This window comes from Polypterus senegalus, chromosome 9, assembly GCF_016835505.1.
Source record: "Polypterus senegalus isolate Bchr_013 chromosome 9, ASM1683550v1, whole genome shotgun sequence".
NCBI classification, from domain to species: Eukaryota; Metazoa; Chordata; class Cladistia; order Polypteriformes; family Polypteridae; genus Polypterus; species Polypterus senegalus.
The window spans coordinates 157,551,561-157,566,455 of NC_053162.1; the positions used below are offsets into that span (position 1 = coordinate 157,551,561).

Below are 14,895 nucleotides of genomic sequence, written 5' to 3' on the forward strand. Positions count from 1 at the left end.
AAAGCGGTAACCCGATTTCCTTATTTTTTCCTCTTTTTTAAGTTTCCTTTTCCTTTCTACCGCAGGCACGTTCAATGCGAAAGAATACGCGGTGATAAAGGACTCGCGAACCTGCATGAGTTTTCAGTTCAGAAGCACCAGTTAAATTATATGATCTTGAGTCATTTTAAACGTGTTAACTGAAACTGTTGTCTCGGATCTGTGTAAATACATGCCTTCCATCATGTGTTTTGTTTACCGATAAATAAGAGCATTGAGTGTAGCTCGTAGACTTGCACTGAATTCAAGATGCTGCGCAACTGTGGTGGCAGCGCGCCCAGGAAATGTTTGTGACTTGCAAGTAAAAGTGAGCATTACAAATAAACGGGACATAGCGGAGGATGGTGGCACATCAGTTGAACTAAGGGCACTCTTACGGTCTGCTAAATTGTGCTTTGGTGGCAAAGTGTCAAGTAGGATTCCGAATAATCTAAAATGTACAAAATCTTTCTAGCATATGTTAACATTCTCAAATCAGTAAAAAGACATTCAACGTCTGAAGTAAAAACAGTGGTGGTGATACGTGTGCTGTGTGTGTGTGTGGGGGGTGACAGAGTGGGTTAGGAAGAGGAAATGATTTTTACAGATGACTTCTTATTATTGATATAGGTACATCCACATACTTTTTATCTTTAAAAGCAAATTACTAGAATTCAGCTCTCTTTATTAGTTGTTCGAGTAAAATATTCAACATTGTATTATTTACTGAAGTTTGTTCATTTCATTTTAGTGACATTAACTATTGCCTTTCCGTGGATTAGCACACCCGAGCGGACGCAAATATTCGGTTTAAAAAGAAAGATAAAAAAAAAAACTTCGAAATTAGTGCCATATCTTTAGTGTTTCTAATTCATTGAAGGCTTGTTTTGATCCAAACTAAATAAGGACTAACAGCGCCCGAAAATGGTCACGGTGATGTAAAACTTACATATTCTACTGGTCCATTTACTTTGTCTGCATTCTTTAAAACAAAAGCTCTTTATTGGCACTTTACTGGGTTGTGCGGTTCCGTTGCTTGACAAAGAAGCATTTCATTCCGAGAAGGGTTCTTTGCACGTGAAATTGATACTTTGAGCTTTAAAACATTCTTAATATGTTAGCATAAATGAAATCTTTAAAGAAGGGTATGATAAACAAGCAGGGTACTAATCGATCAAGAAAACCTGAACTTCGCCCACTGTTACTGTAACAAGCAGGAGTCCCTTTAAAATTGGAACCCATTGGTATTTCACTAACCTGTTTTCATTTACTCATGGGTATATACGGAATGACGGTTCCAAATAAGTAACGGTTCTTTCTGGGCCCTTCATGTGGAAGGTTCTTTTGGGAACCATACGCAGTATCCTTCCGTAGCATCGAACCACTTTGGCACTTTTATTTTTTAAGAATGGGCCTAATCAGTTTATAAGATGGAAGAGAGTCAGACGTTCCTGAAAACATTGGGTGCAAGACAAGAATCCCACCTGGATGACGATAAGGTCCTTCACAAAGGTACCATTCATGCAAACACTCTGCAACATTTTACGGCTGCCAATTAACCAAATGCAGGGTCAACGGGAAGCCGGAGCACCCGCGTAGATACACAGAGAAAACACAAACTCCATATGGCAATGAAGCAGGCTGGACCTCTGCTGTGAAGTAACAGTGTGTACTTCTGTGTGCAATCCCTTTTGAAAGTGCTTGAGTAGGAAAATAATACATAAGGTATTAACTTATTCATTTCATGAAATGATGCATTTACGTTCAAGATCAATTGATTCTTCCAGGGTCAAAACGCTTAAACCGACTAATGTTCAATTGCATTTTATTTATTTAGTTTAGCTTTAGTTTTTTTTTTTTTTTGTTTTTTTTTGTTTTGTTTTTTTTTTTTTTTTGACGCTGAAATCAAATGTCTGATTTATCTTAAATCTATTACATTTCCTTATTGACCACAATTCGCGTTTTTCTACCGTAAGCTCTTCTACCGGTGCGCATTTTATTTCTACAAGCTACATGTGGGTGGCGCTGTCGCCTCACTGACTGGTATCCTGGCTAGTCTCGTGCCCGGCAGCTGTCTCTGTGGCGTTTGCAGGTTCTCCCCATGTGGATTTTCCTCACGGTCTCCCGGTTTTTCCTCCCACACTCTCAGTGACGTGCCTGTTAGGTTAATTACCAGTGGCATCCATCGCTGTGTGCGTGTCAGTTTGGGTCTGTGTGCACGAGTGGGCTCTGCCATGGCTTTTTATTGTGCTGTGCCCAGTGCAGTCAGGATAGGCTCGGGTCTTTGCAATCTTTAATTGGATTAAATGGATTTGGGATTGAAAATGTTATATTAAAAGATGCCTATGAAATATGAATCATCTTTCATGTAAATAACTCTAATTTCTGGGATGTGATCAAATTAAAAATTATACTTAGCAAAGTTTCTTTTTATGGAAAAAAGAAATTTACGAATTACTCTTTAAAATATTGGTTCTAAAATAGCATTGTACTGGGCTGCATGGTTCTAAAAAGAACCATTTCATTCTGAGATCAGTTTCTTCCTTAAGAAGTTGGGTCCTTGGGCTTTGTAAAGGTCCCTAATTTGTGGATAAAACAAAAATCTTTATTGCACAGTATAAGATATCAGGAAACTGACAGATTAAGAAAATCTGAATGTAGTCTGTTATTGTGCATAGTGAGAGTCCTTCAAAAATCAGGATATTATTGATATTTCACAATTTTTTTATCATGTATTATGGAGCTTGTTATGGATCTAACTAAATAGATGTTATTTCTGGAGACTTTATATGGATGGTTCTTTTAGGAATTCAAAATGGTTCTGCTGTGGCATTGGCCCAAAGAACAACTGTGGCACTTTTATTTTTAACAGTGTTATGGAAAATATATAGGACAACTTGCACCTGTGGAGGATACATTACTTTTTCAGAAGTTTTTATCCAATGGGTATGCAATTTCATGGTTTAAAAGTCAGTGCCTTATGGTGCTACGCCACAATGGAAACCTTAAAGTAAAGCCATGGAGCTTCATTAATGTGGACAACAGCTTTGGTTCAATTGTCATTATACTTACACTGCAATGGTTCTGTGTATGAAGCAGTCTCCATAGTATTATTTAAAGTATCATTACAGTGTCAAAGTGAAACTTCAGCTAACAACAGATTGTGCCTTTACTGTATGTTTTTCTGAAACTGTATGCTGTCTATTTTTAAATGCAGTAATTTTGTACCTTAACCTACAATTAAGAAATGAATTGAACTTAAGTCTAAAATATTCTTTTAAAAATATATTAAAATATTTTAACTCATGCAATAAACCTTTTTACATTTATAATTCCGGTAAGTCATTCATTCATTTTCTGAACTCAATACAGTAAAGCTCTGAGCTGTGCTGGCACCGAGCACTAGGCAGGGCAGGGCACACCCTGGCTCACGCACACACACACCCTGCCATAGAGTGCTGGATCACAGTTGCCAATCACGGTAACTCGTACATTTGTGGGATGCAAGACACAACTGAACTAGCTGGAGGAATCCCACAAATAGACATCCTTGGATTTAAACCCTGGACTTTAGGGCTTCCCACAGTCCAAAGACATGCAGGTTAGGTGCATTGGTGATTCTAAATTGTCCCTAGTGTGTGCGCCCTGCGGTGAGCTGTACCTAACCCTGCTGTAGTTAGGATATGGCGGGTTGGATACTGGATGGATGGATGGACTTTAGGCCTGTAGTGCCCACTACTGTGCTTTTCCTTAACCTGATAACAGAAAAAAAAACTATATACAAAACTCACAACTGGTTTTCCTGCAGTAAAACTATTTTATTAGACCAATTTAAATGTCAAAAAAGTCTTATAAAGTGTGCCTGAATATGTTTGAAATATGTCAAAACTTGAAGTGAGGTATTATACTCAAAGTGTCTCTTTGCTGTGTTTTTTTACACAAGGGTCCATTTAGGGTCAGATGTAATGTCTAAAATGAGGAAAACCATTGTTTAAATAAACTTCACAGGGCACTTGTCCCACCGTACTCCCTAACCCCACCCCCGTCCCAAACGTCTTGCTAAGAATAACACAGTCTGCATTAAACCAAAAGTTAACAACCATCCCTTGTTACAATTAAACAAGGAGGCCAGTGTTTTCCCAAATGTGAAAAAAATGGTTTGTTTAGAAATATTATTTCTTTTTAAATGCATATTTGTTTGACTGTGTAATCGATCTGTTAATAAATGAAGGCTTCTTGACATAGCCATCAAGACCACATTATCATAAAGGACACCTTTTAAGTCATATAATGCCTTTTCTAGAAGTGTAAAAAGCATAAACTAATACTGCAAGTATGCATTTTACAGGAAGCCATAGCTTTGTCGCGTGTTTAACTAGTTACCGGGGTTGTCCTTGAAGTTCTGGACGCTGGGTTCAAATCTCAGCCTAAACATCCCTGTGTGAAGCTTTCACACTCTCCTCGTGTCTGCAAGGCTTGTCTTTGTTTCCTTCCTTCCTTTAGTTTGCCACCCATGTAGATAACTGGTAGCTCTAGATTATTCCACTGTAAGTATGTGGGTGTAAATACTCCGCCATAAACTGACATGCAATCCAGTTCAGCTCCAGATTTGTGTCTCGTGCTGTTCGTGTGGACTCCTGACCTCACAACCCTAGATCTGGAGTGAGTGACCTTTAAAAGAGAAGGGATGGTTGAATGGCTGAATTCTCCTTTATTGAGTTCAGGCACTAAAAATGTACATTATACATCCAGAGTTCAAAGTGGCCAGGCAATAAGGGAAAGTTGTCAAACTGGTGGAAAATAAAGCATTAGTTCAGTGAAACAAGGCACACTTCATGATCAACCAAAATGGTTTATCTTGCTCCAAATTTTATAGATTTTTTAAAATGTGTTTTATTGTAAATGATAATCCGCGTGTATTTGCATAGGTATTGTGAGCATTTCCAAGATGTGTCTAAATGCTGATACCTAAGCTGAGAAGAGAGTGTGCTGACACAGAGCATTAAATAGTACGCAATTTATGGTACCTTGAAGAATGAGTATATGCTCATAATTTGAACAATCCACTGCACTCCATTATTACTAATGAGCAGTCTGTTTATAATGAAGTGGAATGGCATTATTTAGAAATAAACTGAACTGAATTCCAATCATATTAAGATCATGTTCATCACAATTCTAGTGTAACTGGAATTTTCTGACATCTGTTGCTTCCCTTTCTTCACTTCTATTTTTCTTTAGGACTAAGACCTGCTGCAGATAAGGTTCACAAGAATGTTCTCCACTTGTCATGTTCCTTAATTTCCCTTCTTAGTGAAGACTATAATTTGTAACTGATTTCATTTTTTTCCACACTTGCTTCTCATTATGTGAAACAAAATGCAGCAGCAGCGGACTAATTGATCTACCTGCGGAATATGTAATGAGAACAGGAAAACTGTAAAAGAAGAGCTTTTGTTGCATAATGTATCATTTAAAATATTGATTATCATTTAAAATACTTTTTTATGAAAACTGAAATTATTTTGAATAATTTAAAAATACAAACCTAACAAATATAGAACAAACAAATTCACTAATTACTTAAAATGTAATGCAATTCGGAGTGAAAATCTCACAAACCACAGGAGCTGTGGGTGTGGTGGGACGCTGGATTTATGACCCATTCCTTGCTCACTGCTTGCTGCTTTCTTCTTGATTCTTGAAAGTCGAGAATAGTCTTGTCACTCTAATAACCTCGCCCAGGATGAGCAGATTTAGTGCAAATCTTTTGTGACAATCACTCAGTAAATGATATGGTTAAGAATTAGTCAGTGGTTATTATACATATGTTTTTTTAAACTTTTGATAATAAATTACACATCTTTGAAAATGATGAAAAACTGGTCAGGTGGACATGAGCTAAATAGAGTTTTCTTTCTTTCTTTCTTTCTTTCTTTCTTTCTTTCTTTCTTTCTTATGACGTTATTACATTTTCCTCCTTTGAAAGCATCGTGAGGTGTAATTGACACTGTTTTAGTACATAGCTCTGAACGGTGTCAACTCTTTCCAGTCGTCTGATCTACGACAATCTGGGACTGCTTTCTAGTAATGACGACGTTCTTCTTAACATTCTCTGTGCAACCATGCAATACACAATGGTGTGAGTTTTCAGTGAACTCTTACCCGGTTCAGAATTGGACGACGTTACTGTATAAGTTATAAATGTGAAGAAACTTTAACATAAAATCCAAACATTTTCCATTTAACGTCCTCCCGGATGCATCACATTCGCCGCATTCTTTCTGCATTGTCTTCCTGATGTTTGCTACATTGCCAGCGACTTGATTGACTTAAAACTGTACCGAAACGTTGTTCATTCGAGTTTTAGCTTTATCAGAAGAGAAGTAGCCTTCCTGTTCAACACAATCTCGTTTCCTGACATGCTTCCTCATCCTTTTTTAAACAAAGGCCCAAATGTTTCCCATTGATGCCTCTCTTTCATCCCATCGCAAGTGCAATGCGTTTGCGTGGACCGCGCTCTTGTGCTAAAACTGAAGCGTTTGTACTTCATAAACTGCAGGAGGTCGTTTTGGTAAATTTCGTCACATTTCGTTTAGCTGTCTATCGGATTTCTTTATGTGGATATCTAAGCAGGTATATTTTACTTAACAGAAGGTATAGTGATATTGAAGACTGTCTGTATTAAGCCAAAAAAAATGAACACAATGATTATATATTTTTGTGATGCCTATGCATTCAAGGGTACAGGGCTGAGAATGCGAACTATTCGATTTATATATTTTGATGGTATTTCGAAAATACTACCTAGGGTAATATTTAATTTAAATCAGATAGAGAAAACACAAAGACAGGTGCCAGTCAATCGTTGAATAAAAGGGTGCATGGGAGGTACAGTCCTATAGGAGTTACTCACACAATTTCGTTAATTTATATATTCACCTTTATCAAGGCATTATTCGTTGTTTGCGAGAGTATTAAAATTGTCTAAACGAGAATGAGGTATACAAATAGATATGAACCTAAACACGGAAATAAAGATTAACTTATATTTGGCTATGAAAAATTAATAGAATAGATTTTAAAAATAATAAAAGGTGGTGCAAATGTAAATAATTTCTTATTCGTATCACATCATGTCAGTAATAGATGGGAAAGCTGTTTGAGAGTGTAATATTCCTGACCACAGGATTCATTTCAAACTCTTATTACGTGTTTATATGATCAGAGTTTCAAGGATTCCGGAACAATAAGCGACTTAAACAGTGCAGAAGGTTTATGTTTTACACTAAAAATTATTATTTAAAAAATAGTTCATTTTGGAAAATTGGAGACGAGTAATTAAAATGAGAATTAGCGATTAGTGACAGTATGCATGCTAAATTCATCGAAAATGTAGATTTGTAATAGCTGTTTGTAGTTTCCTATTGCAGCCTTTTTGGGGATTTTTCCATGATGATTTAAAATAATAAAGATTCATCTTTATTGTGGGTTTTTAATTTAAATTCGATAAAACAGGAAATCCTAACTTAATTAAGCGATTTATCATAACATCTTAAGAGGAGACTAAAATGAGTCAATGCAATTTAGAAGGTTGGGACATTTGTGCAATCGTCACTTGTGGCGTTCTGTTTTAATGTCGATAATTGTTTTAATGTACGTTTTCGACATCGCATGCCACTCAAAAACTATTAATAAAGTGTAGGCACCTGTAAAAAACTGATTATAATAGGCAACAGCGTATTCATGTTAAAATGTAAGCGTCTAAATACTCTGAATTATCAAAAATTAATCAAATCGATTATCATTACCTACCTGGTCAGTTTTGTAAATCGAAGGTACCAAGATAAAAATAAACTTCAGTTCTTGGTTTAGAAAATAACAATATGTGTAAAACCAGTTATTATTTTCATACAATGGTAATTTAGAAATTTCAGATTAACACAGCTCAAGTAAGAGGCTTTCTTTCCATTTGTACTTAATTAATAACTGCTATTTCATATTAATAGGCTATATTTATGTTCCTTAATTATTATTTTTTACTTTGTTCAGGTCTCTATATTTTGAATTGGCATACATAGCTCAGATCAAAGTTTTGATTAAAACGGAAACGGAATGTTCATCCCAACAATATTATTTGCAATACTCGAAAGTATGTTATTATCCTACTGTTTGTTATTATTATTATTATTATTATTATTATTATTATTATTATTATTATTATTATTATTGCCTTCCCATAAAACAGAACGTATTGTCTGGGGTTATGCTGTGGTTTTGCAGACTCCATGAAATAATCTTCAACAGTAAATGCAGACTATTGAAACAAAAGCCTTAGCCACGCAATATCTTTCAAAAATCTCATTCTTGGAAGTTTTCAGTGTAAAAAAAATTTACTTAGTGGAGATTCTTGAAATCCCTAAAAGTTATAGAAAGACGCCATAAACAGGAGAGTAGGAAAGGGGTCCTTAAAGTCACTGAGCAGAAGACAGTTCTCAGATGGGTTTACAGAGCTACGAGCTTCTAGTTACAATACATCGCTAGAGGAAATGGTAGACCAGAGATTTGTCTGGATAGCCAAGAAAAAAAAATGAGTTTCCACTAATGTGCTGAAAATAAATAAAGTTTAAACATAATAGTCTTAAATTTGTTCTATTGGAGTTGCCAGTTAGATATTCTTAAACATTCTCATTTTTTTAACTAAAGAATACAAACTATAACACTTTTAGTAGTAGTAGTAGTAATGAAAATAATAACATTAATAATAATAATAATAAGCTTCAGCGCAATAATACATCAAACATACGCTTTCAGATGAGTTACAGTTACTCAAGCTTTGTCTGATGTCCCTCTTATATAGTCCCTAGTATATAGTTTTTGATTTTTAAGTGGCAGATGGCATTATTTTTATAATTGTTATTGTTTTCATTATTATTATTAGTAGTATAGTAGTACCACTCTTAAATAAAGGGCCAGAGTAGTTTTTTAGAGCGATGCCATCGTAAAAAACCCATCCACGTGTAGATTCCAGAAAGAACCTTTATTTATTTAGATCCATATGGCTTCGTACAGTAAACAGATAGGTAACAAATGTGTGACATCTTAAAGGTTATGATTTTAAAGGTACCCTGCACACAATAACACAGGCCAAGTCCAGTTTTGTTCTTAATCTGTAAGTGTCGTGCTAGATAGCCTACCATACATTAAAGATTTCAAGTTTCTTCTACGCATTTCAAGTTTTTCAAAGCAAAAAGAACCAACTTCATTGGCAAAGAACCCTTCCAAGAATTAAATGGTGCTTTGTCAAGCAATAGTCTTAAGAGGAACCACACAATTAAACAACGGTAAAATGCAATTAAAGATGTATTTTTAAGAGTGTACCGGGAATTTTTTCCCTAGAAATTTTTACGAAGACGATAATGTTTCTGTCCGTGTAAGAATTTCATAATTTTTCAGAAGTCTTGTCCAGAGAGCTAGCTACTGCTGAGCTCAAGGGATACGAGAAAAAAGGGGGAAAAAACTACGACCGCACCGTTTAAACTGTTAATATTCTGATTGTTAGTCCAGTGTTAATAACTTTCTTTAGTATGCTGATAAACTTTAGCATATCTTACCTTGTTATTTCATGTTGTAAAGCTATGAAGAAATTGACAGATTGCCTTCTTTTCGTCATTCCAAGACAGGGCAGATAACGTTCGAAAATGTTAAGGAAAGTCCTTAACATATTTTTAATGACTTTTTATAATAATTTAGGCTCTAGAGGGAACGAATGTTTTGGATGTTTTATACTCCTTATTCACAATGTGTAACTAAACATTAACTTGGACTTTCGCTAAGAGAGATCTAATGTTAATCGATTTGAAATTTGGAAAGGAATAGAAAACATCATGGGTCATAATGTATTTCTGTAAAATACTTCCAAAATGACATCAGTTTTACTTGGGCATTGACAGAGCTGCAGCGTGTGTCCCTGGCGGCACATAACCCCCTTTATGTTAGTATGTCGTGGTCACTCATCTCCTACCCCTTGTACAGGATCAGCACTTTAGACAATTGATTATTATTTTTTATTAATGACAAACTAAAGGGGTACATCTAATACGCCTTAAATATTTTTAGTTTCAACAAGAAATCAAAACTGCCAATTCTCAGCATTTTATTTTTTCAAGTGAATATACGATATTTCAATTAGAATGTATTAATTGATTAACTTTTAACTTCAATGCACTTATGACAATATAGGAAATATAGCAAATCAAGATTGGACAGCACACTTTAACCTTTATTAATTAAAACCATTTTAAAGTCCATGCTTTAACAAATATTAAAGGAGAATGTTGAAAATAAAATATTAGAACTATAATACCTGTGTGAATTTTTGCTTGCTTGGTTAAACAATAAGATGGTATTGATGTCATTGATTTTTGGCATTCCTTTGAGTGCAGTTAAATTCAGCCACCCTTAGCTACTCTTTTTGTTTCTCAAGAGAAACAGAACTCAGTGTGTGTCCCAGTAACATCACCCAGAATGTATTGCTAGCTGAGCACACATATCCTTTCTGGCTAGACATGTTCACCATTGCAGTTTAGATACACGAGCTGAGCTGAAGGAAACATTGTGACACATTGTGTTAGGCTGCCATCGCACCGATTCAGCAGAATAGGTATGAATTGTGCACTTGTGATGTTTTTTGCAATCTGCATGTTTTCCCCTTCTGTTGGATTACTCCTTGTACTCCCACATCTCCAGAGATATTCAGGTTAGGTTAGTTAGAAAGTCTAAATTGTGTGTGTGAGTGGGCCCTGTGATGGACTGGTTCCCTGTCTAGAGTTGTTTCCCACCTTGTACCCAGTAATATCAGAGCAGACACTAGCCCTCCATTACACTGCAGGTTTGAAAGTATTAGGCTATGTTACGTTTTAACCTAACCAAATATTTAAAAGCCATGGGAGGAAACCAGAAAGCATTTCTGAGGTGCCAATGACTGATTGGCCATCCAGCTCTGTGAAGAGGATTACTTGTGTTCTGTTTTTGTGTGCTGCATTTCCCCCATTGCATGCCCAAACTGCATGGAAGGGGGTATCATTCTGAATTGCCTTTCCCATTAATTCTTCCATTTTTTTTCCCTAAAAGTTTTTTGTTTTAGTTTTTCTTGACTCCTTAGAGAGTCAGGGCTGAGGGGCTGTTAATAAACAGGTCCAGTTAAAGTCTACTTAGTCATTTCTTATGTGATTTTGGGCTATGCAAGAAATAGATCGTTGTTGTTGTTATGTAAGTGAAAGTTAAAATTTTTATAAAATTGCTATATAATGATAAATCTAATTTAATTAAACATCTGCATATCTGTGCAATATAATTCTTGCAGTATGGATTGGGTGTACTGTAGAAAGTATTGTCTATTTTTGCTCTATGAACATTTTCTAGTAAATATGATATTAAGTTACACATTTCATTAATTTCAATAACATATAGAAGGCCGTACACTCGTTAAAAATAAAAGTGCTAAAAAGGTTTTTCACGGCAGTGCTATAAAGCAGTGTATTGGTGGTGCACTTTTTGTAACCAAAAACATCCCAAGGCACACCAGTATTTTACTACCCACAAACACATTATATCACATACATGTGCTCAACTGTCCAAAGCGGTGGAGAAGCCGGTGAAAAAGCATCTCCAAGATCAGAACTTGCAGACAAGGCACTTAGTGAGCATTTTGGTGGCATCTCCAGGCTGCTTCGTCCCTTTGCCCATCCTTCTCTGTCTCAGAGAGATTTTGTATGCCCACAATCCACCAGCTCTGTGGTGACCACACACCCGGCAGATGGACTCTAGCAGCCAGGGGACGTGTCCAAAATTCTCTAAGTGATGCCTCTGAAACATAGCGATCACAGAGCAGCTTCTCCAGGTAGGCCTGTCTACCTCAGACTGGTCTCAACCACATGCGGAGCTTGTCGCTCTCAGGTTCTGACCCAGGTGCGCTACACTGTTATTTCTACGGCACACTTGGGGACCTCTCACACAGCACCAGCACACCAGAAAGAACCTTTATTTAGCCATGAAGAAATGATAGCTGATTTATGAAATACCAATGTGTTTAATGATTTTAAAAGGACTTCTGCTGCACACCATGACACAGAATAAGTTCATGTTTTCTTGATCTGTTAGTATCCTAATATATATTAAACATTTCTGTTTAATCCGTTCATTAGGAATCTCTTCAAAGTCTAAAGACCCAATTTCACATGCAAGGACCCTTTCCAGAATTAAATTGTTCTTTGTCATAAAAGGATTCTACAAGGAACCAGATAACCCAGTAAAGTTCTATTATGGAAACAATTATTTTTAAGATAATGCTTACACTTTGAACTTAATAAAACAAGTATAAAGTTGGACATATCTTAATGTATGACTTTAATTACTTCTTCATAAACAGTAATCATCTTGGTTAGCAAGTAAAACAGTGCATGATAAGAACACTACATCAGAAATTGGGTTCTTAATTTTCAGGATAATTAGGAATAATAAACTTTGCTTTAATGCTTAATTTTATGTTATTTTTTTTAGGAGGCCTTGTCGGTGGTAAGTGACGACCAATCCTTATTTGAGCCTCCATACGTCACTGCTGCTCAAATACCCAAGCCAGATATGACTGCCTCAGGAACACCAGATTATGGACAACCCCATAAAATCAACCCTTTACCTCCTCAACAAGAATGGATTAATCAATCAGTCCGGGTGAGCGTGAAGAGAGAATATGATCACATCAATTGCTCAAGGTAATTTTACAATGGGTTGCAGTATGTGCCATTATCTATCTATCTATCTATCTATCTATCTATCTATCTATCTATCTATCTATCTATCTATCTATCTATCTAAAAGCAAGCTTTCAAAAACAAATAAACATAATAAACCATTTGGATATGTTTAATGAAGTATCTTTCTAAATCCCCTGCATTTGTTATCTGTTTATGTGATATCTGGGCTCTCCTCTATGCATGGCATTTAGTTCTATAATATAACAGCAAAAAAAATAAGCTTGTCAGTCATGTTGATCGCATCATGTCTTGACTCTGCTTTAGTTTGTGATTTCATAGACATTTTGTCAGAATGCAGCTGAACTGATGGGTTGGGGATGATGGAGGTGAAGCTAAATGTATATAAAAAATGGTATCACACACTGTATTGCTTAGCTGTTCAGTATCACACTCATTATGTTGACATTTTATAAATCTAATAAACACTGTAGACATTTGGAGAGTACCTCATTTCAGAACTTGAGGCTAGCATGTCTGTAGTTTGCAAGATATGGTTACACTACTTACATTACTATAGTAGTTCCCAATTTCGAGCGAGACCCTACTATCTTTGTGCATTCAATTATTAGCTTAAGCATGAAGCAATGAGCAACCAACACAGAAAACAACTCTTTGTTATAATGTTTGCATTTGGATATCTTTATGTTGGAAAGCCTGCTCCATGACAGGGCTAACTAACCCTGGACACACTGGAAGCTGTTGTGGAAAAGAAGATGGTGACAAAATTGGATGCTTTCATGAAAAATCCCTTCCATCCCCTCCAGGAGGTGCTGTTTTGGAGGACGTTTAGCCACAGGCTCATTAATCCTCCACTGTGTGCTAAGAAACGCTTCTGGGTGTCTTTTCTGCCCGCTGCTATCAGGCAATTCAAAGCTTCCTCCTGATGGCCCATTACTGATACCCTTTAAGTTCATTTTGCAATTTCTATACATTATACATTGATTGATTGGTTGATTGGACTATGAGTCTGTATACTATTTTTTTATGTTTCTGCTACTATCTAAATTTCTGCTTGGGATTAATAAAGTTAATCGAATCTAATCTAGTCTAATCTGATCTTCAGAGTAAAGTCATGGGCAGCTATAAGGGGCTTGCAAAATCTGTTCAATAAAAAGACAGCAATTTTAAAAAGCCGGTTATGCAAATTACATGTGGGCTGCCACTCAGACAATTCAGGTTTATCATTCAGTGGTCTGCTGCAGTGCTGGCTGTTTCATTGGGAAAAAATGTAACTGAAATCTGATGTTTTTATTAGATCATATTTACAGTTTTTGTAGAACATTTTACTCAAAAGAATGACAACTTTTAAAAGAGTAAATGAGGAAAGTAAGCAGGGAAATTGTCTGAGCTGTCATCCATTTATTCATTCATGTACCTGCTTGTGCCGTTACTTGACTATGGGAAAACAGAACACATCTCAAAAGCAGTGAGCACAAGTCAAGAGATAACTCTGGAAGAGGTAACAGTACGTTGTACAGCACAGTTATACACATATTTGTCCAGACCACATCCTGAAGTAGTTTTCCATGCTACTGCCAATTCTCCATTGAGCTAATGGATTTAAGAAAATGATTTTGTAGTATGAAGTATCATAAAGTTATTACAAAATACAGAATGCTACCACAGTCTTGATACTGATCACACCATCACAAAACTGACTCATTTGCAGTATCATCCTGTTAAATGCCACATCATTTACAAATCTGTGGGTATTAATTATAAGGCAGTTTGTTCCTAATCTCCAGAATATCTGTCTACACAACTTACATCATATACACATTTCAGACAGTTGCAGACCTCTCTGTAAATGCTGCAGGTATGAAGCTCCTACACACTGAATGTCTCATTCTGGGTTTGTTTGTAAAGCCTCTTTTGAAAAACTGAACATCCACCTGCCGCTTTATTTACTGTATCTTCATTTTGAAAACAGTATCAGTTATTCTCTGAGATAATTTTGTCATTATCTCTATGCATTCTACAGTATATTAACTTTGATTTTGAACTTTGAACGGTCTTCCTATAATTCATTTATTTATTCTGTACTGTTATACTGTCCATTATT

General features: G+C 36.0%; 1 protein-coding gene across 5 annotated transcripts in view; it reads left to right on the top strand.

Annotated features, from left to right (window-relative positions):
- fli1 (Fli-1 proto-oncogene, ETS transcription factor) overlaps positions 1–14,895 on the top strand; it is a 75,967-nt gene that overhangs the window by 13,337 nt on the left and 47,735 nt on the right. For 4 of the 5 annotated variants that reach the window (XM_039764059.1, XM_039764061.1, XM_039764064.1 and 1 more), the window contains one exon: positions 12,580–12,791. In XM_039764059.1, the coding sequence (XP_039619993.1) occupies positions 12,580–12,791 (212 nt within the window). Of the gene's footprint in view, positions 1–6,575; positions 6,655–12,579; positions 12,792–14,895 lie in introns of those variants that run through there. The other variant, XM_039764063.1, reaches the window with a different exon arrangement.